The sequence below is a fragment of the Rhinopithecus roxellana genome, chromosome 13, assembly GCF_007565055.1.
Source record: "Rhinopithecus roxellana isolate Shanxi Qingling chromosome 13, ASM756505v1, whole genome shotgun sequence".
Taxonomy (NCBI): domain Eukaryota; kingdom Metazoa; phylum Chordata; class Mammalia; order Primates; family Cercopithecidae; genus Rhinopithecus; species Rhinopithecus roxellana.
In genome coordinates, this window is record NC_044561.1 from 45,750,217 (window position 1) to 45,773,024 (window position 22,808).

Consider the following 22,808-nt stretch of genomic DNA (forward strand, 5'->3'; position numbering starts at 1 on the left):
AATGTGGTTGCTTACGCCTGTGTTCCAAGCACTTTGGGAGGCCAAGGTGGGAGGATCGCTTAAGCCTAGGAATTCAAAACCAGCCTCGGCAACATGGTGAGAACCCATCTGTACACATCATTTAAAAGTTGGCTGGGTGTGCTGGTGCATGCCTGTGGTCTCAGCCACTTGGGAGGGTGAGGCAGGAGGATCACCTGAGCCTAGAAGATCGAGACTGCAGTGAGTCATGAGTGTACCACTGCACTCCAGCCTGGACAACAGAGCAAGACCCTGTCTAAAAAATAAAAGAAGAAAGGGCCGGGCGCGGTGGCTCAAGCCTGTAATCCCAGCACTTTGGGAGGCCAAGACGGATGGATCACGAGGTCAGGAGATCGAGACCATCCTGGCTAACACGGTGAAACCCCGTCTCTACTAAAAAATACAAAAAACTAGCCGGCGAGGTGGCGGGCGCCTGTAGTCCCACCTACTCAGGAGGCTGAGGCAGGAGAATGGCGTGAACCCGGGAGGCGGAGCTTGCAGTGAGCCGAGATCGCGCCACTGCACTCCAGCCTGGGCGACAGAGCCAGACTCTGTCTCAAAAAAATAAAATAAAATAAAATAAAATAAAATAAAATAAAATAAAAGAAGAAAGAAATGTTGAGGGTTTCTTACTCATCAGCTGTAGCCTTTGCTGATAAGGTGTCCTTGTGTCTCTGCAGTGTGTGATCCAGTCTTGGGTGACAAGAGGGATGGCGAAGGCTCGATGGTGAGTGAGCTCATGTGTGTGATTTAAAAGTGTGAGTGGAGCTATTCGTGTCCAGCCAGAAGACAGACCCACGTCTCTTAAGTGTCTAACTTGGTGGGACTTCTCTGTCCAGGGGTAAAAAGACAAACCTTGTTAGGAAGGAAAAAGGGGACCCACATATTTTCTATAAAGTGCCCGATAGTAGATAAATATTTACGCCTTTGCCAGCCACACAGCCCTGCCACAGCTGTTTGCATTAGAGCACAGAAGCAGCCACAGGTAAGAGGTGTACAAACAGGATGACCTCTTCTCCTCTCCTTTCCTCTCCTTTCTTTTTCTTTTTCTTTTTCTTTTCTTCTCTTTCTTTTCTTACTGGGACGGAGTCTCACTCAGTCACCCAGGCTGGAGTGCAGTGCCACGATCTCAGCTCACTGCAACCTCTGCCTCCCGGGCTCAGGCAATTCTCATGCCTCAGTCTCCCAAGTAGCTGGAATTACAGGTGTGCACCACCACACCCAGTTAATTTGTGTATTTTTACTAGATACGATTTCACCATATTGTCCAGGCTGGTCTCGAACTCCTAGCCTCAAGTGATCCACCTGCCTTGGCCTCCCAAAGTGCTAGGATTACAGGCATGAGCCACCATGCCCAGCCATGTATGACTATTTTCTAATAAAATTTCATTTGTGGACACTGAAATTTGAATTTTCTATAATTTTCATGTGTCACAAAATGTCATTTTTTTTTTGACTTTTTCCCCCTAACCATTTAAAAATGTAGAAACCAGGCTGGGTGCAGTGGCTCACGCCTGTAATCCCAGCACTTTGGGAGGCCAGGGTGGGTGGCTGACTTGAGCCCAGGAGTTCAAACCAGCCTGGGCAACATGGGGAAACCCCAGCATCTGTAATCAAAATACAAAACAATGAGCTGAGTGTGGGGATACCCACCTATAGTCCCAGCTACTTGGGAGGCTGAGGTGGGAGGATCACTCGAGTCCAGGAAGTGGAGGCTGCAGTGAGCCGAGATCGCACCACTACACTCACTCCACAGACCAAGACCCCATCTCAAAAAACAAAGGAAATGTAGAAACCACTGAGCCCGTGAGCTGTATAGTAACAGCAGCAGCTGCAGCCCACAGACCTGGACATCGGATCAAGTGGATGGAGAACAGATCCACTGTGACCAGTCCAGAAGCCTAGAATTTAGAGGCGGAAGGAACCCAAAGGTGATGCTGCCTGTGGGTTTTTAACTCAGCCGTTCAGCGCCCAGGCAGTTTCAGTATCCGCCTTCTTTGTCGTAGTGTCTAGTGCGTCTGTTTGCTTGCTATATCTTCACTGAGCACAGCGGGCTTCTTCACTGGCACAGGGCACGCCTGGGCCTGAGCCCTGCCTGCCCCGCTGGGTCAGTGATTGAAGTCAGGATATCTGTTGTTGGGCCTCTAACCGGGTGGGGCGGGCAGGTCTGCTCAGCGTCTGTCTGTCCACTTTCTCCCATGCTTGTTCTCTGGAAGGTTCCCTGCCCTGCACCTGTCCTGCAGGACCCCAGCTTGCAGCTCTCTGCCTTCCCTTCATGGTGCTCCCTGGCGTGGGCTCTGCCGACCCTCGGCAGATACTCGTGTTTGGATCACAAAGAGTTGTGGCCACTGTCCGGTTCAGTGCAGCGACGGAATCTGGCCTCTTGATTTTGATCACATTCGTTTTCCTGAACGAGAGTGGCCTGAACACGAGCTCCTATCTCAGATGGGCGGTCACCCCGTCTCTCCCGTTTCCGTGAGGTTAACGGGGTGTGCTTGGGCCTCCCTACCCAAAATGGGGCTCTAAAGAGCTTTCCTTCCATTTCCTGGCCCACAGATCTGGGACATCCAGGTGCCACCCACCCATCCTTAGTGCCTTCTAAGCCATGTCTGAAGCAGCGGCCGGTGCATGACCACCTTGCGTGCTCTGAGCACCCGGTGCAGAGGTGCCTCCTGCGGGGCCTCTGATCTCCAAGGGCGATTTCCGGGAGCAAAGTGAAGTGAAGGGATTGGAAACTCAGGCCACTCAGCCAGCAGGGACGGATGAAGTGTTCCATAAAGCCTGTAAAATTCTTCCAGAGCTTCGCACTGGCTCCAGCTTAAATTTGATCACTAAAGAAAACTCGTGTTGCCTGGCACAGTGGCTCAGGCCTGTAGTCCCAGCACTTTGGGAGGCTGAGGTGGGTGGATCACCTGAGGTCAGGAGTTCGAGACCAGCCTGGCCAACATGGTGAAACCTCATCTCTACTAAAAAAATACAAAAAAGTTAGCCAGGCGTGGTGGTGGGTGCCTATAATCTTAGCTACTCGGGAGGCTGAGGCAGGAGGATCACTTGAACCCAGGAGGTGGAGGTTGCCGTGAGCCAAGACCATGCCATTGCACTCCAGCCTGGGCAACAAGAGCGAAACTCTGTCTTAAAAAACAAAACAAAAAATCATGTGTTGAATTGTTTGTCAGACAACTTAGACAAAAACAAGTAGATGAAGGGTGCGTTGACTCAGCCAGGAAGAGCTGGCGGGTTGGGCTCCCAGTCGCAGATGGGCATGGCCAGCACCCCTCAGCCCTCCCCAGGTGACCGGGGCCGCTCCATCCACCCGTCAGGTTTCCCTTTTCTCATCTCCCTCCTCCCTCCTTCCCTCTCTCCTTTACCTCCTTCTCCTCCCAGACCCTCTGCGGGTACCCACTGTGCGGCCTGCGTCCTCCCTCGGCCCCTTGGAGCACTTAGGGTTCCCCGCACTAGTGTGCCTCAGCCACACGCTGCCCCTGTGGTGGGAACAGCTTGTCTCTACAATCGGGCGGCCTGGCCCCTGATCCTGGACTTCAGGGGGCTTTTGGGGGAGTACTCTGTGGTGGGCTTCCCTCCGCGCCCCCTGGCATGCTTCCCTCCCAGTGACTCGGCCTCTCCTCCTGTCTCCTTTGTTCGCCAGTATGTCCCGGAGGACCTCCTTCCCGTCTACAAAGAAAAAGTGGTGCCGGTTGCAGACATTATCACGCCCAACGAGTTTGAGGCCGAGTAAGTCATTTTATTTTATTTTATTTTACTTTATTTATTTTTCAAGACGGATCTTGCTCTTGTTGCCCAGGCAGGAGTACAGTGGCACAATCTCAGCTCACTGCAACCTCTGTCTCCAGGGTTAAAGCGATTCTCCTGCCTCAGCCTCCCAAGTAGCTGGGTACAGGCGTGAGCCACCATGCCCGGCTAATTTTTGTATTTTTAGTAGAGATGGGGTTTCACCATGTTGGCCAGGCTGGTCTTGAACTCCTAACTTCAGGTGATCCACCCACCTCAGCCTTCCAAAGTGCTGAGACTGCAGGCGTGAACCAGGGTGCCCAGCAGAGTAAGTCATTTTAAATGGCAAACGCTACCAGTCTTTCCCCAGGGAGAGCTGCAGAGAACGTGCCAGAAGGGTCTCCATTCTGCCCTCGGGCTGCCTGTTCCGCTTACGAAGGGGTCCTCAGGAAGGTCCTGCCGCGGGGCGAGTGCCCCTTGATACTAGAGCAGGATGTGGTGGGGGCGCCTGGGTTGGAGAAGTCCCTGCCCACCTGGGTCCCAGGCTTACGCCTTCCCTTTGGTGGCGGCAGCCATGGGCGATGGGGAAAGTTCTGTTGCCCTGTGCCTTCCTGAGGAGCAGGGCCCCTGGGAAAGGAAGGGGAGGGGCGACTTGGGGAGCTGTGGGCTTGCCTGGGCCACCACAGCGGAGGGAGGGTGGGGGCAGCACAGGCGGCCAGGTCACCTGCTAGCCTGTGAGGGGAAGAGGAGTGTGTTGGGCCTGCCTGTCTGATACCGAGTTTGAAAAGGTCTTTCTCTGGGTGCATGGCCCCCCAGCTGAAGAATCAGACACCAAGGGGAAGCCGCCAGCGCCCCAGTGCCATTAAGAGTGAAGCTGCCTGTTGAGGAGGCTGGTGCCTGTCATAGCTTAGCTCTACCCGGCCCTCAGCCTGGTCCCGAGTCCTCCTTTCACGCAGGGGTGGGGCGCGCCTGGACTCTTGGAGGCCTGGGATCCCTGACCTGGGCCTGTCCAAACTCGGCGGTGGCATCTCACTCGAGACCCCTGAGCCATGGGCAGCCCCTGCGTGCATTAATCGTTAGTGGCTCTTTGACTTTGTATGGACGTCAGTCACCCATGCTGAGACCCTGCGCTATGGCATGGCCTTAAGTGAGGGTCGTGGCTGCTGTCCATCACCTTGGTTACGTATAAACAGCAGCCATGATTGGGCCTTGCCTGACTCCTGTCATACAAGGGTCCCCTTTAGAAGCAAACCCCACATGTTGCAAAGGCCCCGGCCCGTGGTGGCCAGTGGATGAACAGTAGCTGCCTGTGGGGATGAGACTTTCCAGAGCCGCTGTAGTTTGGGGAATGTCAGCACACAACCTGGAGAAGAGAGGCTCACCTGTCCCCGCCTGCCTGCCCCTGCCTGTCTTCCAGGTTACTGAGTGGCCGGAAGATCCACAGCCAGGAGGAAGCCTTGGCGGTAAGGAGGCCCTCTGGGGCCTGTGTGGGGCAGATGTGCCACTCACGGTGGGAACGGGAGACAGGCTGCCTGAGTGGCACCATTGCGTCATTTGTCCCCAGCAGTGACTGAACCGTCTGTACCAGTCAGGAGCCTCCAGAGACCAGCAGGATATGTGCGCGTGTGCGTGTGTGTGTGCATGTGTGTGCATGCGTGTGTGCGCGCGTGTGTGCTTGCGTGCGTGCGTGTGCGCGTGTGTGTGTATCCGTGTCCGTGTGCGTGTGTGCATGTGTGTGTGTCGTATATGTACGCCTGTGTGTAAAGAGATACTGCAAGGCGGTGGCTTGAGCTGTTTAGGGGCTCCTGGGCATGTTTGGAATTTGCAGGGCAGGCTGTTGGGAAAGGCAGGCTGGAGGCTCGACAGGAACAGATGCAGCCGCCCAAGGTGCAGTTTCTTCAAAGTCCTTTTTCTCTGGGACTTGGGGACCGTGGGTGTCACGCTAGCATTGAGCCTTGGTTGAGTCATCTTAGTCTGTTGGGGCTGCTGTGACAAAATGCCTGAGACTGGGTGATTTATGAAAAACGGAACATTAGGCCGGACGCAGTGGCTCAACACCTGTAATCCCAGCACTTTGGGAGACTGAGGCGGGCAAATCACCTGAGGTCAGGAGTTTGAGACCAGCCTGGCCAAAATGGTAAAACCCCAACTCTACTAAAAATACAAAAATTAGCCGGGCGTGGTGGTGCACGTCTATAATCCCGGCTACTGGGGAGGCTGAGGCAGGAGAATCGCTGGAAGCCAGGAGGCGGAGGTTGCAGTGAGTTGAGATTGGAGATTGCACCACCGCACTCCAGCCTGGGCGACAGAGTGAGTGAGACTCCTTCTCAAAAACAAACAAACAAACAAACAAACAAACAAACAAAACCCAGAACTTTGTTCCCCACAGTTCTGGAGGCTGGGAAGTCTAAGACCAAGGCGCCGGCAGGCTCAGGGTCTGGCGGGAGCTGCTTTGCTGCCCAGACTGCACCTTGTTGCTGCATCCTCACCTGTGGACGGCGGGGGGCTTGAGGGGCCCATGCTGCTCCCCCCAGCCCTCTCATCAGGCACAGAGAAAGGGGAGCCCTCATGACTTAATCACGCCCCAGAGGACCCCCTCTGAATACTGCCACATGGGTGCGATGTTTCAACATGCATTTTAGTGCGGACACTGTCAGACTGCAGCAGGAGTCCACGTGCTTTGGGCTGTGTTCCCGAGCAGCCTGAGCCTACCCTGAGTTTTGTCTTCACAGCCCAGGAGCCTGGTCCTGGGAATGGGCCACTGCAGCCGCCACTCCTCCCACTCGGGGGCCTTTTGCTGACCTGGTACTGGGCCCTGGGGCTGCAGAGTCAGCTGGCCCTGGGGCAGGGTCCAGATTCTGCTATGGACATGTGCTGGGTGGCGATGCAGCACGTGTGTGTGTGTGTGTGCATGGACGTGTGTGTGTACAGCACGTGTGCGTGTGCATGCGCATATGTATTTGAAGCACATGTGTGTGTGCACACGTGCTGCCTGCTCTGAGGCAGCCGTGCAGTGGAGACAGTTTCCACGAGAGTTACAGAAAAACCAAAGTACAGAAGGGCCAGCTCCTCCCCGCTGCAGGACAGGCGTGCGTCTGTCCACTTACCTGCCCAGCCCCCGATGGGGAGGACCTCACCAGTCACCTGTGTGGACCCACACAGTTTGGGCTGACAGTTTGGGGAGGATGGTGGCTGACCAGGTGGCTGTCTCCCCTCCGGGAGTGCCACCATTGAGAACGGGCTCTAGGGGAGTGGGGTGTGACGGGCCCTGGGGGAGTGGGGTGTGACGGGCCCCGGGGGAGTGGGGTGTGACGGGCCCCGGGGCAGTGGCATGTGACGGGCTCTGGGGGAGTGGGGTGTGACGGGCCCTGGGGGAGTGGGGTGTGACGGGCTCTGGGGGAGTGGGGTGTGACCCGCCGTGGCTGACGCTCCCCATGCCGCTGCCAGGTGATGGACATGCTGCACTCTATGGGCCCCGACACCGTGGTCATCACCAGCTCCAACCTGCCCTCCCCGCAGGGCAGCGACTACCTGATTGTCCTGGGGAGCCAGAGGAGGAGTAAGTGCCCCCTTCATGCACCGCGGCCTCCTCTGCTCTTCCCAGTGGAAGGCGTCCTTTGGGGCTGCAAGAATGTTTTGGGTTCAGTAGCATGAAAATTATGCCTTATCCAGCACTGGAATGACACCCCCATTTTACAGGCTCTTGGGGATCGGATGGGATTCCCAAGACCGCACAGGTCTTGATGAATGGCCTGGCTGCAACCCGCTTCCACGGACCCAGCGTCATAGGCCTCCCTCGGAGCCGGACTGGGTCCCTGAGTTCACTGGGAGGACCCGTCCACCTGGCTGTGCTGATTGTTTACACAGATACCACTGGGTTGATATTCTCTGAACAGTGTGAAAATGACACAGAAGGCTGGGGCCATGCCCTAAGCTAGTGGCCCCGAGTTCACACCCATGGCCCCGAGAGAACAGTTGTGGCCTCCTCGCCGCTCTCTCTCTGTTTGGACATGGGAGCCTTGTGGGCACACACATAGGCACAAATGCACATACACAGAGGCACACACGTGGACATGGATACACACATGTGGACACGGGCATATACAGGCATACATGCACACGAGCACACACATGTGGGCACACACGCACATGGACACGCACACATATACACGGACACGTGCATACATGCGGGCACACACATGTACACGCAGGCACACACCCGCAGGCACACGCGCACACATGCACACACACATGTGGACACACACACACTTGGATGCGTGCAGACGTCTCCTAGTTCTTCACGCTGTTGTTACTCTCGGGAGTTGCACGGCGACCCCCGAGGCCGGCCTGGCTGTGGCTCTCTGAGGCTGCCGTCTTTCCCTTGCGGCGGTGGTGGGGCCCCCATGCAGGCCCAGAGCCCCTGCAACCTGAGTGAGGCCACCCTGTGCTTTGCCCCGTGACCCTCCCTGCCACTGTGCCCGGGAGGACCAGGGACGGGGAGGCTGGCCCTGGCAGAGGAGCGGCAGATCTCAGTGACCTGGCCCATCTTCTCCCCCTAGGGAATCCCGCTGGCTCTGTGGTGATGGAACGCATCCGGATGGACATTCGCAAGGTGGACGCCGTCTTTGTGGGCACTGGGGACCTGTTTGCTGCCATGCTCCTGGCGTGGACACACAAGCACCCCAATAACCTCAAGGTCAGCCACACCACCGTTCCCCTCCTCGCCCACTCCCACGGCACCTCATGGGGAGCAGAGTATGAGAGTCCTGCTAGGGGGGTCCCTGCTGAGCTGACAGGGCCTGGCCCTGAGTGCCGGCCCCAGTTGCGGGGCAGGGCAGTAGCTGGGCCGTGGGCTGTGGAGTTGCACCTGTCACCCTCAGATTGCCTCCCATCTCCCCTTATTTGGGACCTAGGGATGATCAGAGTCTGTGGGGACTCAGGTGGGAGATGTGTCAGAACAGACCCACGGGGGTCCCACCCGAATTCAGAAGCCGTCCGTCTGGCGTTGACGCAGGGCTGTGGGGTGCATGGAGCTGTTGTGTCCTGGTGACCTGGGGGCTGCTGCGGAGGAGTGGCACCCACAGCGTTTCCCAGTGTGACCATGGCAGTGACCTGAGGGACTGAAAGGCCAGAGCCGCCCATCGGGGACAGTAGGCGGAACGCTGAGGACAGGGTCCAGGCAGGTGTGGAGAGCTCTTTCCCAGCATTGTCGGGGTGTCTGCCTGCTTTACAGGTTTGTAGAGATTGGGTGGCTTTGCTTAGACACTGGGCGGAGTGGGTCTGCTGGTCGACTGGCATGGCAGGTTGGGATGTGAGGTCTTGTGAGCCTTTCTTGTGTGTCCCGTGGTTAAGCACACAGCTCAGTGGGGACAGAGGAGTTTCGCTGCAACTGTGGCGCTCAGATTCGTGACCTCCTGTGCTGTGTGCAGCACAGTTGCATTGTGGCCCTGGCAGGTGGTTTTGTCAGCTGAGTCCTCATACCCTTGGAGTGTGTCTTCCTACAACACTGTCCAGACCCCTGCTGTGCTCTGAGGTGGTCCCCAGCCCCTGGGCTCAGCCCCCTAAACTCCCCTGGGTGCTCCCTGCTGCGTCTGCAGTGGGTTTAGGTAGGAGGGAGGGGCCTGCCATCCCTTTGGAATGTGGGGCAGGGCGGGGATGCCATGGAAGTGGCAGGAGGAAGACAGGATGCCTCTGTCACCATTGGGTGCGCCGGGGAAGGAAGAGTTCAGAGGTCAGGACCTGCAGGTGGCTCTCCCTGTCCTGTCTTTGCCGGGCCCCTCAAGGGGCCATGTGTCCCCCAGGGTACACCTCCTCCCCAACAAGTCAGTTTCAGCTGAGTGTCCTGGTGTGTAAAATGGAAGAGGTGGACTGAGGCCCTTCGCCTCCCATGGGACTAGCCCTCTGCACACCCCGAGCTGGAATGCACAGCCCCCTCATTCTGTCCCTTCTGGCCCCTCAAGGGCAATTAAACAGGGCCATTAAGTAGGCCTGCCGTGTTTAATTGGTGGTGCAGAGCAGCAGAAACGTGCCAGCTGGTGCCCCGAGGAGGCCTCGCTGCCGGGCCACCCAAGGTCACATTCTGGGTTTGGCCAGCCCAGGCTTGTGGAGTCAGGGAGCGAGTTCGCCGTGCTTCCCCAGCACCTTTGACTCTGAGGCATCACCGAGTGATGATCGGCTGGGCTTTCAGCAGGAGCGCTTCCCCCTGTAGACTCGTTATAAGGAGTTAATTCTGGGCACTCTTACCAAGCTCCTGCTGCCTGCCAGGTTCTATGCAGGTCATGAGGCTGTCCCTTCTGTGAGCCATCTCTTGTCCAGAGCTGGTGGCTGGGACCAGGCATCCGCTCAGCCCTCCAGGCTCTCCATGGTGGACAGTCCGTGGCCTGTCCTCCAGGGCTCAGCACGTGTGCTGGCAGAGCTGGCTCCCCGGTGGCTCGGAGAGCAGGACGGCCTTTGTGTTCACTGGAAATCCCCTCCTAGCAGCAATGGGCACGTCTGGTGTCGTGAGTGGGCCAGGGGCACAGCAAGTCTCTCCTCCCTGCAGGTGGCCTGTGAGAAGACCGTGTCTGCCTTGCACCACGTTCTGCAGAGGACCATCCAGTGTGCAAAAGGTATGGCAGCCGGGCTGCGTGGGCTCCTGGGTCCTGAAGTGGGTGGGAGAGAAGAGCCGGCATGTGCTGGTTTCGAAGGTGTGACCAGTGTCTCCTGCTGGTGTCGCCTTTGAGAGTGGGGGCAGCAGGCAGCAGTGGGAGCCCCTCTGAGATGGGAACTCTGTCTGCCCCGCAGCCCAGGCCGGGGAAGGAGTGAAGCCCAGCCCCATGCAGCTGGAGCTGCGGATGGTGCAGAGCAAAAGTGAAATCGAGGACCCGGAGATCGTCGTCCAGGCCACGGTGCTGTGAGGGCCGCGCCGCTCACCCATGATGCGCAGCACGTTGGTGTCTCCATGTTTGTCCCTGTGAAAACATGTAACGTCTGCCTTAGAGCCATGACCGAAACTTGATATTTTTTTCTTTCATGAGTGTCTGGCATCTGCTGGTCTTCATTGTGAAATGTGCCAGTCGTGCTTTGTGAAAATAACAAAGCGGTCACAGAAGTTTGTGATCTGAAAACCCAGCTCTCTTCCTCACAAGGCTCCTGGGCCTCTGGGAAGACAGGCCCCTGTTTGCCAACTCAGAGGCATTCCATGTGGGAGGGAGGGTGAGTGGGTGAGGCCGAGCCTGCTGCGCCTGGAGCCTCGAGTGGGCCCTGGCTGCCGCTACCACACGGGCCATGTTGCGCGTGGACTGGGCCTGGATGGCCTCTGTCTTTGCATCTCTGAGAAGGAGTTGGGTGGTAACGGTTGGGGTCAGAAAGAATTCTGCCAGATATCTTGACTGTCATTCTGATCATAGCCTCTTTGTTCCTGCACTTGAACTTTTGTTTCTTACTTTGCTGCTCGTGTAGTCCCTGAGGATTTCTGATCTTAGGCTGTTGTTTCACCGTGTGGAAGGGTTGATGTGAGCGTGCTCGAACGCACACAGGTGCAGCGACGGGGACTTTCCCAGGCCCCAGCAAATTCAAGTCGGTCCGCAGATCTCTCAGGTATCCGCAGGGCCTCCTGTAACCCATGGCCGTCTTCCAGGAATCTGCTGCACGACATGAGGAAGCTGCTAATGCAGTAAGGTCCGTGCTGGGCCGAGAGCAGCTTTGAAACTCCAGAGAGCCACCCCATCAGGTTCCCTGTGGAAGCCCCCCGCATCCGCGCTGCAGCAGGCTGAGCACTGCACGTTTGTCACGTGCTGCCCGTGACAGCACATCAAGCCACAGCGTTTGTAGACAGGACAGAGGGGTGCCCACCCCCTGCCCCTGCTGGCACGGCAGTTCCCAGGCCCTTGGGCAGGCTGGGGTGGCGGCAGAGGCCACAGCACCAGCTCTGACAAGTCCTGTCATCCTCTGCTCAGCAGTGACCTCCCTGGCCCCACTTTGCCCAGAGTTTGGGGTCCCTCCAGGTATAGCTATAGGCAGCAGTACCTATCTCTGGCCTGCCTTGATTTCAACCACACCCCTGTAGCCCTGCACCCCACCTCTGGGCATGCAGAGGTTTGTGTCTCCAAGGAACCCACAGCTGGAGAGAAATTGGGAGATGCAGGAAATGGGGGCCCATGGGGCCCCTAGGAAGCAGACTCTCCAAGGGGTACCCCCACCCCACTACCTTCCCCACAGATGGGCCCCTCCCAAAGCCCACACCCTCCTGTGAGACCATTCCAGTGTCTTCTAGAAAGACTCGCTTGCCAGGAGTGCATTCTTTGTTGAAAAATGCCCTAAGGCGAAAAAATGCAGATTTATATGGAACCCCCCACCACCGTCCCACTCTTCCCCACTCTCTTTGTTCTGAATGTCTTCATGAGTGTGCGTCAGGGCGCCCGGCTCCCTCACCTCAACCAGTGAGTCAGACACAGGTTTCCCAGCCGTGTTTCCTGGCTTCGAGGACACGGGTGGCAGGCCCCTTGCAGCCCAGGGCCACTGGTGCCTGCAGGGCGCTGCCTCACCAGCAGAAAGGAGGAAGGCTGTGGCTGGAGCCTGGTGGGGAGGCGGCCTCCCCGGTGTGTGAGCGCAGGGGTCCTGTGAGGCCAGAGCCACCTGGGCCTCCGTAGGGCCTTCAACTGGAAATACCCTCACTGCCAAGTGGAGACTGCGGCGTGTGCCACATTGCCAGCCACCAGGAAAGCTTTTCTTTTTCTTTTCTTTTTTTTTTAAACATCAAGAGCACATATAGCACGGGGGAGAGAACCTGAATGCCTGTTCTGTGAGCTGGTGAAAACCCAGCATGAGAACGTAGTGTCAGGCTCCGTCTGCCCGTGCAGTGGGTGTTACGGGCGGTGTGCCCTGGCAAGCGAGCTTTGATTCTCGGTTCTTTGAGGCTCGTTTCAGAGGCTGAGTCCCCACATCAGCTTTAGTTCTTGGACTTCCCTATATTAAGCAAGAATTAGGAGAATGGCTGTGCCCGCAGGCACCTCCTGTAAATCCTGAGCTCTCTGGCGCAATCCGAAACTTCTCTGTTTTCTTTGGCTGTATCGGCCGAGCCAGGAGAGGCCTGGGCTATGACTAAGGAGAAAGAAATCAGGGGTTTCTGAGAGCAGACGGTGGCTTTGTGGGTGCAGGGCTTTTGTGGAAACTGTCAGCCTCTATGGGAAGTGTCCGGCATCCCCTCCCCAGACTGCCTGCTGTCACCACAGAGCTGCTGGAGCCGGCCTTGTCCACGGCCCGTTTCCACCTGGGCATGTTCATGTCTCATGACTTGGGCAGAGGCCCCCGGTGGTCCTGCGTTTCAGTTTCCCATCCAGGAAGGTAACCATGGGCATTGGCAGTGGGTTTCCATATGGCTTGGATTCAAATTAGAATTGATCTTTGTTTTCACTTTCCATAGTTAATAACATGCAAAATAATGAGAAGAATTTACTTGAAGATGAGAGCTGTATTGGTCCAACATTGCCTGCTTATTGTCAGGGTACAGAATTTCAATACTTTCTTAATCCAGTTTTTCAAACTTCTCCTTGTAGACCATAAGGATGAATTCCACGACAGGATCCTTTTTAAAATCTATTTTAAATTGTTGTCTGGTCCTGCCGAGGTGATTATGTGCATCTGCTATTTTTTCAATACATGTAAACAGGTACAGCTGATGCTTCGTTTAATGTCCTGTTCTTAAGCTCGTTAGAGCCAGTTTTGAAACGTTTGGTCTTACGTGGACGGAGGCTGGCTTGGCTTAGCCGTGCTGATGAGTAGGTGAGGGACGTCTCCATCTTGAGATCACCAGGGAATAGAGTTGCCTGTACCAGGTGGGAGGCCAAGCCCCTGGGGTAACAGTCCCCACCACCACCCGAGGTAAGAAAATAAAAACTATGTGGTTGTGCTCAGGCCTCTGTCATGCCTGGTGTCAGAGAAGGCAGAGCCCGCAGTAGGGTGCAGGGTGCAAGGCCCTGGGAGGGCGCCGGCCAGGGAAGGTTGTATAGATGACCCTCAGATTGCTGGGCCCCGAGCAGCTCCCCACCCTGCCCATCCACCTGCCCTGGCTGTAGCCTCGTTCTCTCTTTAGTTTAACTGTGCGAAAAAAGGAGGTTGAGAGTGTTCTGGTGACTGGAGCTCTTCTCCTTGTCTTTCCTGCCTTCTGATGGGGCCACTTGTGTCGGGGCAACAGGGTCCATGTTTATGCAGATCAGAGGTGCCCCTACCGTGTGGCCGCACTGTACTGTGCTGCCCAGGTAGCCAGGAATCTCCCCCTCTCTCCCCTGCCGCCCACCTGGTCTCATGGGCCTCCTTCACACACCGCTCCCTGTGGATTGCCTGCCTGGGCCCAGAGCAGGGGAACTGGAGTTTGTGAGTGAGCAGAGCATGTTATGTGCAGACAGGGAAACGAGAACTTTGAACTTGGCTTTCTGAGTCCAGGGAAGAGCTGTGTGGCCCCCGACACCACTCTGCCCACCAGAGGGATGTGCCTGCTGAGCCTTTTCCTTCCACACCGCCTCTGGCTGCCAGGCCAGCGGCTTCCACTGAGACTCTCTGGAGAGCTGGCTCCCGTGTCCATCCACCGAGCTCTCAGACGGATGCTGATCACCAGGGCCGAGGGGGAGCCCAGAAGGACCCCAGGCCCTGGGTAGGGTGGCTCTGGGAGGCCAGGTCCACTGCCCGGAAGTCTGTCAGCCCTAAGCCAGGGAAGACTGGAGCTTGGCCTGGTGGGTCTGGGTGGACGCTGCTCCCCCTCCGGACTCCCTGCACAGGAGAGGAGGCCTGAGCCTCTGTGGCCCTGTAGCTGTGGGCAGAGCTGGGCCTGTCATGTGTTACTGCCTGGCAGGTGCAGGTGCTGGCCATCTCAGGTGGAAAGAGGTGGGAATCTTGGATTTTTTTTTTTTTGAGATGGACTCTTGCTCTGACACCCAGGCTGGAGTACAATGGTGCGATCTCGGCTCACTGCAACCTCCGCTTCCCAGGTTCAAGTGATTCTCCTGCCCCAGCCTCGCGAGTAGCTGGGATTACAGGCATGCGCCACCACGCTTAACTGATTTTTGTATTTTTTTTTTTTTTTGAGACGGAGTTTCGCTCTGTCGCCCAGGCTGGAGTGCAGTGGCCGGATCTCAGCTCACTGCAAGCTCCGCCTCCCGGGTTTACGCCATTCTCCTGCCTCAGCCTCCCGAGTAGCTGGGACTACAGGCGCCCGCCACCTCGCCCGGCTAGTTTTTTGTATTTTTTAGTAGAGACGGGGTTTCACCGTGTTAGCCAGGATGGTCTCGATCTCCTGACCTCGTGATCCACCCGCCTCGGCCTCCCAAAGTGCTGGGATTACAGGCTTGAGCCACCCACCGCGCCCAGCCGATTTTTGTATTTTTAGTAGAGACGGGGTTTCACCATGTTGGCCAAGCTGGTCTCGAACTCCTGACCTCAGGTGGTCCACCCAACTCGGCCTCCCAAAGTGCTGGGATTACAGGTGTAAGCCACTGCACCCGGCAGAATCTTGGAATTTTTATAGACAGCACCTCAGTTTCTGACTCCAGCTGCATACCTCCTGCCTCTGCCAGCAGGGGTTGCCACCAGGCCAGAGCCAGGGCCAGGTCCCTGCATCCATCCTCCCGGTAGGATGGACATGAGCCATCTTTCTAGGGGACTTTTTTCAGTGTGCAACTCCTCTCTGTTAGGTGGGAGGAGCCGGTGTGTGTGGCCTGTGCCATGCTCAGCAGTGCGTGGCTGGGCTCTGTGTGTCCCCTGTCCCTGCAGGGCCCAGCAGGCATCGTAGCATGGCAGCTGTGTCCAAGCCACTGCCTGGGCATCCCATGACCCGCCAGGGTGCACGGTCACTCCCGCTGGGGGCTTCTGTCGCATGTGTGTCAACTCTGCACTTCGTTCTCAGAGCGGAATGTTTCCTGTTCTCAGTGCGTGAAGACACTGGTTTTCAATCTGCGTCTAAAACCACTTTCCTGCCTTTCATTGTAACACAGTGTGTTCATTTGTTTAAAACAGAGTTTAATGAGTAATTTAGATCTGACTGGTCACTATCTTAAAACTTTATATTAATAAAAAGTTCTTCCTGGAATTTTTCTTTCAATTCTGGCAGAATAAACAGGCATTTTAAAGTTTTCCCACTGTCTGAGCCAAGCAGGACCCTGTCCCAGAGCAAGAGATGTCACCTTCCATCCCTGACCCCCTGCCTGGGACAAGCCTTGTTGGGGGGCCCCAGCTTCAGGGCTATGGTGGGAACAGCACCCACAAATGCCAGCCTCTCCTTTCTTCCCATCCACCAGTTCACTGCGAGGCCATTTCTGGTCTTTATGCAACAGGAAGCCCATTTCTGGTGGGATATACCTTCCAGTGCCACAGGGCCACTGACCCCACGCATCTCTGCCCTGCCCGTCAGTGCTGGGATGGACAGCAAGGGTGAGCCCAGTGTCTGGCAGATAGGTGGGTGGGAACGGAGAGGGGAGAATGCCATCCTAAGCCTGTGTTTGGGGACCCCCCACACGGCCTGGGTACTGCCTGGGAAACCTGTCCTACGTAAAACCATGGGCCTCGCCTCGCCCACCAGCCTGCGAAGCCAGCGTCTCCGTGAAGGTGGATGGAAGCACCTTTGTCCTCATTTTGAGCTGCAAGCTGGGTCAGCAGCTTCTGAAGCCCTCAAGTGACTTTCTTTTTTTTTTCTTTTTTGAGACGGAGTCTCTCTCTGTCGCCCAGGCTGGAGTGCAGTGGCACAATCTCAGCTCACTGCAAGCTCTGCCTCCCAGGTTCACACCATTCTCCTGCCTCAGCCTCCCGAGTAGCTGGGACTATAGGTGCCCGTCACCACACCTGGCTAATTTTTTGTATTTTTAATAGAGGTGGGGTTTCTCCATGTTAGCCAGGATGGTCTCGATCTCCTGACCTCGTGATCCGCCCATCTTGGCTTCCCAAAGTGCTGGGATTATAGGTGTGAGCCACCGCGCCCGGCTGCCCTCAAGTGACTAACCCAAGACCCAGCCCCTAGCAGGAGGAGGGTGGGTGCAGGGCTGGTGGGACAAAAAGAGGCCTCAGCAGGCCTGGCAGACCCTTCCAGTGCGTCCCAAAGCATGTCAAACAGCTAGGAGGACCTGTGTCAAGCTCAAGCCATCGTAGGTCCCCATGAGGTATCTGAAGCCCGTTCTTGGTGGCGGGAGGCAGAGGCGCTGACGTTCTGGGGAATGGACCTGAGTCCTCGGCTGGCTCCACGCAGGCCCCTGAAGGGGGTGAGGTGTGTGGTGACCTTCTGGATGCCTTTAACCTCATGGCTGCGTCATTCCCGATTCAGAACTGTAGCCCGAGCTTCATCTAGTGATTGCAGAACTGGACCAACAGGAGGACTGTGGCGTGGCCTGGTCCCTCCCTCGAATGGACCAACGGGAGGACTGTGGCGTGGCCCGGCCCCTCCCTGGAATGGAGCTCAGCTCTTCGGAGGTGTCAGCACCTGTCACCTCCGTGGTCCCCCTGCCGAGGGAGTGTGGCCCCTGCGAGGTTCGGGGTGACTTTGTTTGCCGGAGTGGCCGGCCCTGCGGATATTTGTGAGCCTTGGTTCCCACAGCACTGTGTAGCCCGCGTCTGTTTCGCGCTGGTCCTGTTGAGGTGTGATGGTTCCCCCCCATCCCAGGAGCTCCCTACCTGTGACTGGCTGAACACCCTGTACCCCGCCAGCCACGCTAGGGGTTGCTGTTGGAAATGGTGGCAGCTGACTCCCTAAAAACCTCCCCGTTGGAGGAAAGAGCACGCCTTGCCCCTGCCTGCCGGGCCCAGGCCCCCTCTCGTCCTGTGCTCTGTTCTCTGCCTGGCGGGCTGGCCTGGGTGTCCCGGGGTGGACTTCCTGCAGGACTTCCCAGGCCAGAGCCCTCGGGGATAGGAGGCCAGGACTCCCTTTCCTGCCCTCCCTGCGCGATTCTGAGGCCCAGCTCCGGGTGTTGGCCAAGGGCGTCTGCTCCTTCTGGGTTCCACCTGGCTCCTTCACACCTGGGTGGTGACATTGCCGTGCCTTTGGCTTGGCCGATCTCGTGTTCCCCTGACTCATGTGCACCTATGCAATAAACCCACAGACTATCTCCAGCAATGCCAGGCTGGTTGCTGTGTCCCAAGAACAAGGAGAAGGCAGAACCGGGGGCTGCAGAACCAGCCCCTCCCCACAAGGCTCCACTCTGGACGCCCCTCCCTGTGGAGGACACCAGGAGCCACAGACCCCAGACCACAGAGCATGCAGGGGAGGGCACGGGGCGGACGGGGCAGGGTGTCTGCTGCCTCGTTTACGGGATTTGCTCCTTGTCTGCCACACTGCTGCCTGCACTGCTCCCGTCCCCTGTGATGGCTACTCTGGGCCTACAGGCCTAATCCTGCTTGGCATGAAAGTGTCCTAAGGCTACTGTGACAAATTTCCACAAGCTGAATGGCTTAAAGGAACACATTTGTTCTCTTACAGTTGCAGAGGCCAGAAGAGTCTAAATTAAACAGTCAGCAGGGCTGGTTCCTCCTGGAGGTTTGGAGGGCTGAATCCTTTTCCTGCCTTTTCTAGTGTCTGGAGGGCGCCTGCATCCCCTTGCTCACGGCCCCTTCCATCAACAAAGCCAGTAGTGCCACATCTTTCCACCTTTCCCTTACTCTGACCTCCTCCCTTTCTCTTAGAAGGACCCTGTGTGACGTTGGACCCACCTGGATAATTCATGGTCATCCCTCATTTTAAGATCCTTAATGTAATCCCACCTTTAAGTACCTTTTGCCAGGTAAGGTCACAAATTCACAGGGTCTGAGGATGAAGATGTGGACCTCCTTGAGGGCCATGATTCAGCCCACCACGTCTAGAATGGAGTGTGTTCTGCAGCGGGGGATGCCTATGCAGACCTATCCCGAAGTCCCAGGAGGCAGAGAGGCCAAAGAAAGCTGCCCTTGGCCGGGCGTGGTGGCTCACCCCTATAATCCCAGCACTTTGGGAGGCTGAGGCAGGCAGATCATGAGGTCAAGAGTTCAAGACCAGCGTGGCCAACATGGTGAAAACCCATCTCTACTAAAAATACAAAAATTAGCTGGGCGTGGTGGTGGGCGCTTGTAATCCCAGCTGTTCGGGAGGCTGAGGCAGGAGAATCACTTGAGCCCAGGAGGCGGAGGTTGCAGTGAGCCGAGATCGCACCACTGCACTCCAGTCTGGGAGACAGAGCAAAGTCTCCATGTCAAAAAAAAAAAGCAGCAGCTGCCCAATCCAGTTTCTCAGAAAGACAGTTTCTCAAAAAGAAACATTTAATAGGGACTTAGGAACAGAAGCCATGTCTATGTCTGGGGCCCACCCGCCACCCCCAAGCCCAGGGCTTATGTACCATAGGGGAGTGGCCTGTGTGGTTCAGCAGGGATGTGCTGGACAATTGAAGCAGATAAGCATCCCAGTCATTTGCTCTAAGGGCAGGATTTAGGGTAAGTACCTGCTCTTACACAAGGAACAATGGATGAGCTGAAAATCTGAGAGGCCTTCCTGGAACTGGGGTTCATCAGATGCCAACACGGCAGGTTAGCCTTCAAGCTGGAGCGTGTCCAGGGGTGGGGCACCTGCTGGCTCAGTCACCTCCCGCTCCAAGGGTCTGAGCCAAATATCCAGCAGGAAACATGCTTGGCCCTGAAGCCTCAGCCGCTGGGAGGACTCCAGCTGGGGCTTCTTTCCTCAGTGCGTGGGAAAGGCCAGCCCCAAGCCCAGGACCTGCCCTGGAGGCCACGCTGGCTTAGGGCTTCAAATCTGGGTTTCTGGGAAAGGGGAAAGGGGCTGTGCTCCAGTGGCGTAGGGGTGAGGATGACAGAGGGAGGGAAGCCGGGAAGTGAGAGAAGGGACCCAATGGGCAGTTAGGCTCGTGGGGCTTCTCAGGACACCACTGGCAGAGCGTGACTGTTGACACCTCCCTGGGGCTCGGGGTCCTCCTTTGGCGCCACTAAACACCTCTCACACACTCGCTGGGATGGACTCACCTTCAGGGTTTGCTGCCTCCCCTGTCCTCCACCCTGGTAGGACCTTTCCAAGACACTTGTGGGGATGAGGCCGGGCCTGGCCAGCATCAGGTAGGCTGCACTTTCTGGAGGCCTCTGGTATTACAGGCCCCCTCACCCCAGCTGGAATTCTGCCTAAATGACTGCATTGAGGAGATACCCCCACAAGGTGCAGACTCAGGCTGTCCCTGAAAGAGCCTTCACCTCCACGAGGCCAGCCTGGACCCCTGCACACTGCCCTGCTCATGCGCCCATCCATGCCAGCTCCCACCAAGTCCATGCCCCTGCCAGAGAGCCCGGAGAGGGGAGGGGAGACAGACTTATCTTTCCTTACTTCTATTTTTTTTTTTTTTTAAACAGGGTCTCACTCTGTCGCCCAGGCTGGAGTGCAGTGGTGTGATCTCAGCTCACAGCAACCTCTGTTCAACCAGTTGGCCTCAAGCAATCCTCCCACCTCAAGCTCCCGAGTAGCTGGGACCACAGGCGCACCACCACGTCTGGCTAATTAAACAATTTTTTTGTAGAGAGGAGGTCTTGCCATGTTGCCCAGGCTGGTCGCAAACTCCTGGGCTCAAGTGATCCTCCTCAGCCTCACAAAGTGCTGAAATTATAGGCGTGAACCACCACACTTGGCTCTTATTTCTGTTTTTTACTGGTAACAGCTTTATTGAGATACGGTTCATTCCACATGACTCAGCCATTCAAAGTGTACAATTCAGGCTGTGATTATAAAGGCTGCACTGTTGAGGACACTAAGCCTGGATGGGTGTCCCCCACCAAATTCAATGATGTCCTGCAAAAACGTCCACCCTAGGCCTGAACGGGTGTCCCCCCAAATTCATTGATGTCCTGCAAAAACTCATGTCCACCCTGCACTTCAGAATGTGACTTTATTAGGACAGGTGGCTCATGCCTATAATCCCAGGACTTTGGGAGGCCCAGACGGGTGGATTGCTTAAGCTCAGGAGTTCGAGACCAGCCTGGGCAACATGGTGAAACCCTGTCTACACTGAAAATACAAAAAAGTAGCCAGGCATGAGGCCAGGCGTGGTGGCTCACGCCTGTAATCCCAGCACTTTGGGAGGCCAAGGCAGGCGGATCATCTGAGGTTGGGAGTTCGAGACCAGCCTGACCAACATGGAGAAACCCCATCTCTACTAAAAATACAAAGAATTAGCCTGGTGTGGTGGCACATGCCTGTAATCCCAGCTACTAGGGAGGCTGAGGCAGGAGAATCACTTGAACCTGTGAGTCGGAGGTTGCAGTGAGCCGAGATCACACCATAGTATTCCAACCTGGGCAACAAGAGCGAAAATTCCATTTCAAAAAAAAAAAGTAGCCAGGCATGGTGGTATGTGCCTGTAGTCCTAGCTACTCAGGAGGCTGAGGTAGGAGGTTCATTTGAGCCTGGGTGGGGGTGGGGGTCAGAGGCTGCAGTGAGCCAAGATTGTACCCCTGCACTTCAGCCTGGGTGACAGAGTGAGACCCCATCTCAATTGAAAAAAAAAAAAGAATGTGGCTTTGTTTGGAAATGAGGTCTTCATGGATCTCATTAGTTACATAAAATGCGGTTGCCCCAGGTGAGGACCCTAAATCCAGGGCCTGGTGTACTCGTAAGAAGATAGCCTTGCGAGGCCGTGTGACCCCGAGGTCGAGCGATCGCGGTGAAGCTGCCCCAGGCAACTGACACCCTGGAAACCAAGACAACAGCTGCTTCAAAGCGAGGGTCCGAGGACTTGGCGCGGTGGCTCACGCCTGTAATCCCGGCACTTTGGGAGGCCGACATGGGCAGATCACGTGAGACCAGGAGTTCAAAACCAGCCTGGCCAACATAGTGAAAACCTGTCTCTACTAAAAACACAAAATTTAGCTGGGCACAGTGGTGCACGCTTATAATCCTAGCTGCTCTGGATGCTGAGGCAGGAGAATTGCTTGAACCCCGGAGGCAGAGGTTACAGTGAGCTGAGATCGTGCCACTGTACTCCAGCCTGGGTAACAGAGCAAGACTGTCTTAAAAAAAAAAAAAAAAAAACACAAAGTGAGGGCCTTTGTAGGGGAGTGTGGCCACTGAGAGCAGGCCAGGGAGCACCTGGAGAGGCAGCCTGGGGCTGAGTCCCAGACTGCCTCAAAACAAAAGAATGTTTTGGGTTCAATAACATGAAAATCATGCCTTATCCAGCAAGTGGTGAATTTCCTGAGCTCCTGTGACCCCCACAAGGAAGAGAGGACTGAACAGGCTCGGGAAAGGTTTCTGTGAAAGGGGAGGGCCTGGGGGTGCAAGCAGGCTCACGCCCGGGGTGCCCAGGGCATGTTCGGGTGTCAGCAGCCGAGCCAGCAACACCGGGATGACGCCCCCATTTTACAGGCTCTCGGGGGTCGGATGGGATTCCCAAGACTGCACAGGTCTTGATGAATGGCCTGGCTGGAACCGGCTTCCACGGACCCAGCGTCGTAGGCCTCCCTCGGAGCCGGGCCGAGTCCCTGAGCTCACTGGGAGGACCCGTCCGCCCGGCTGTGCTGATTGTTTACAGACACCACCTGGTTGGTTTTCTCTGAACAGTGTGAAAGTGACGCAGAAGGCTGGGGCCACGCGCTAAGCTAGTGGCTGCGAGTTCACACCCACGGTCCGCAGAGAGCAGTTGTGTGTGCGGCCTCCTCACCGCCCTGTGTCTGGACATGGGAGCCTTACAGGCACACACATGCACACACATGCATACATGCAGGCACACACACAGATGCACGCACACGCAGATGCACGCACACACGCGGACACACATGCGGGCGCACATGCACACACGTGGACACAGGTACACACACGAATACACACTATGCGGACACAGGCGCGCGCGCACACACACACACACACACACACGTGTCCAGACATTGAGTTCTTCACGCCCTTGTTACTCTCAGGAGCAGCACAGCGACCCCGAGGTCGGCCTGACTGTGGCCACTGAGGGTCCAGTCTTGACTTTCCCCTGTGGAGGGGATGGAGCCCCCATGCACGCTCTGTGCCCCAGTTTCTGAGTGAGGCCACCCTGAGCTCTGCCCCGTGACCTTCCCTGCCTCGGTGCCACCCTTCC

General features: G+C 56.5%; 2 protein-coding genes across 2 annotated transcripts in view; both read left to right on the plus strand.

Annotated features, from left to right (window-relative positions):
* Positions 1-10,837, plus strand: part of PDXK (pyridoxal kinase) — a 38,758-nt gene extending 27,921 nt beyond the window's left edge. The window contains exons 5-11 of the mRNA XM_010367922.2: positions 699-745; positions 3,665-3,750; positions 5,165-5,210; positions 7,195-7,306; positions 8,307-8,443; positions 10,289-10,355; positions 10,531-10,837. Coding sequence (XP_010366224.1) covers positions 699-745; positions 3,665-3,750; positions 5,165-5,210; positions 7,195-7,306; positions 8,307-8,443; positions 10,289-10,355; positions 10,531-10,643 — 608 coding nt within the window. The 3' untranslated portion in view covers positions 10,644-10,837. The remainder of the gene's footprint in view (positions 1-698; positions 746-3,664; positions 3,751-5,164; positions 5,211-7,194; positions 7,307-8,306; positions 8,444-10,288; positions 10,356-10,530) is intronic.
* Positions 10,838-12,057: 1,220 nt separating this feature from the next.
* On the plus strand, positions 12,058-17,286 carry LOC104665970. The gene is given in 7 exon segments (XM_030915319.1): positions 12,058-12,167; positions 12,940-13,071; positions 14,260-14,377; positions 15,780-16,376; positions 16,378-16,398; positions 16,710-16,970; positions 17,080-17,286. Coding segments are annotated over 7 exon segments (1,446 nt in total).
* The last annotated feature ends 5,522 nt before the right edge of the window (positions 17,287-22,808 follow it).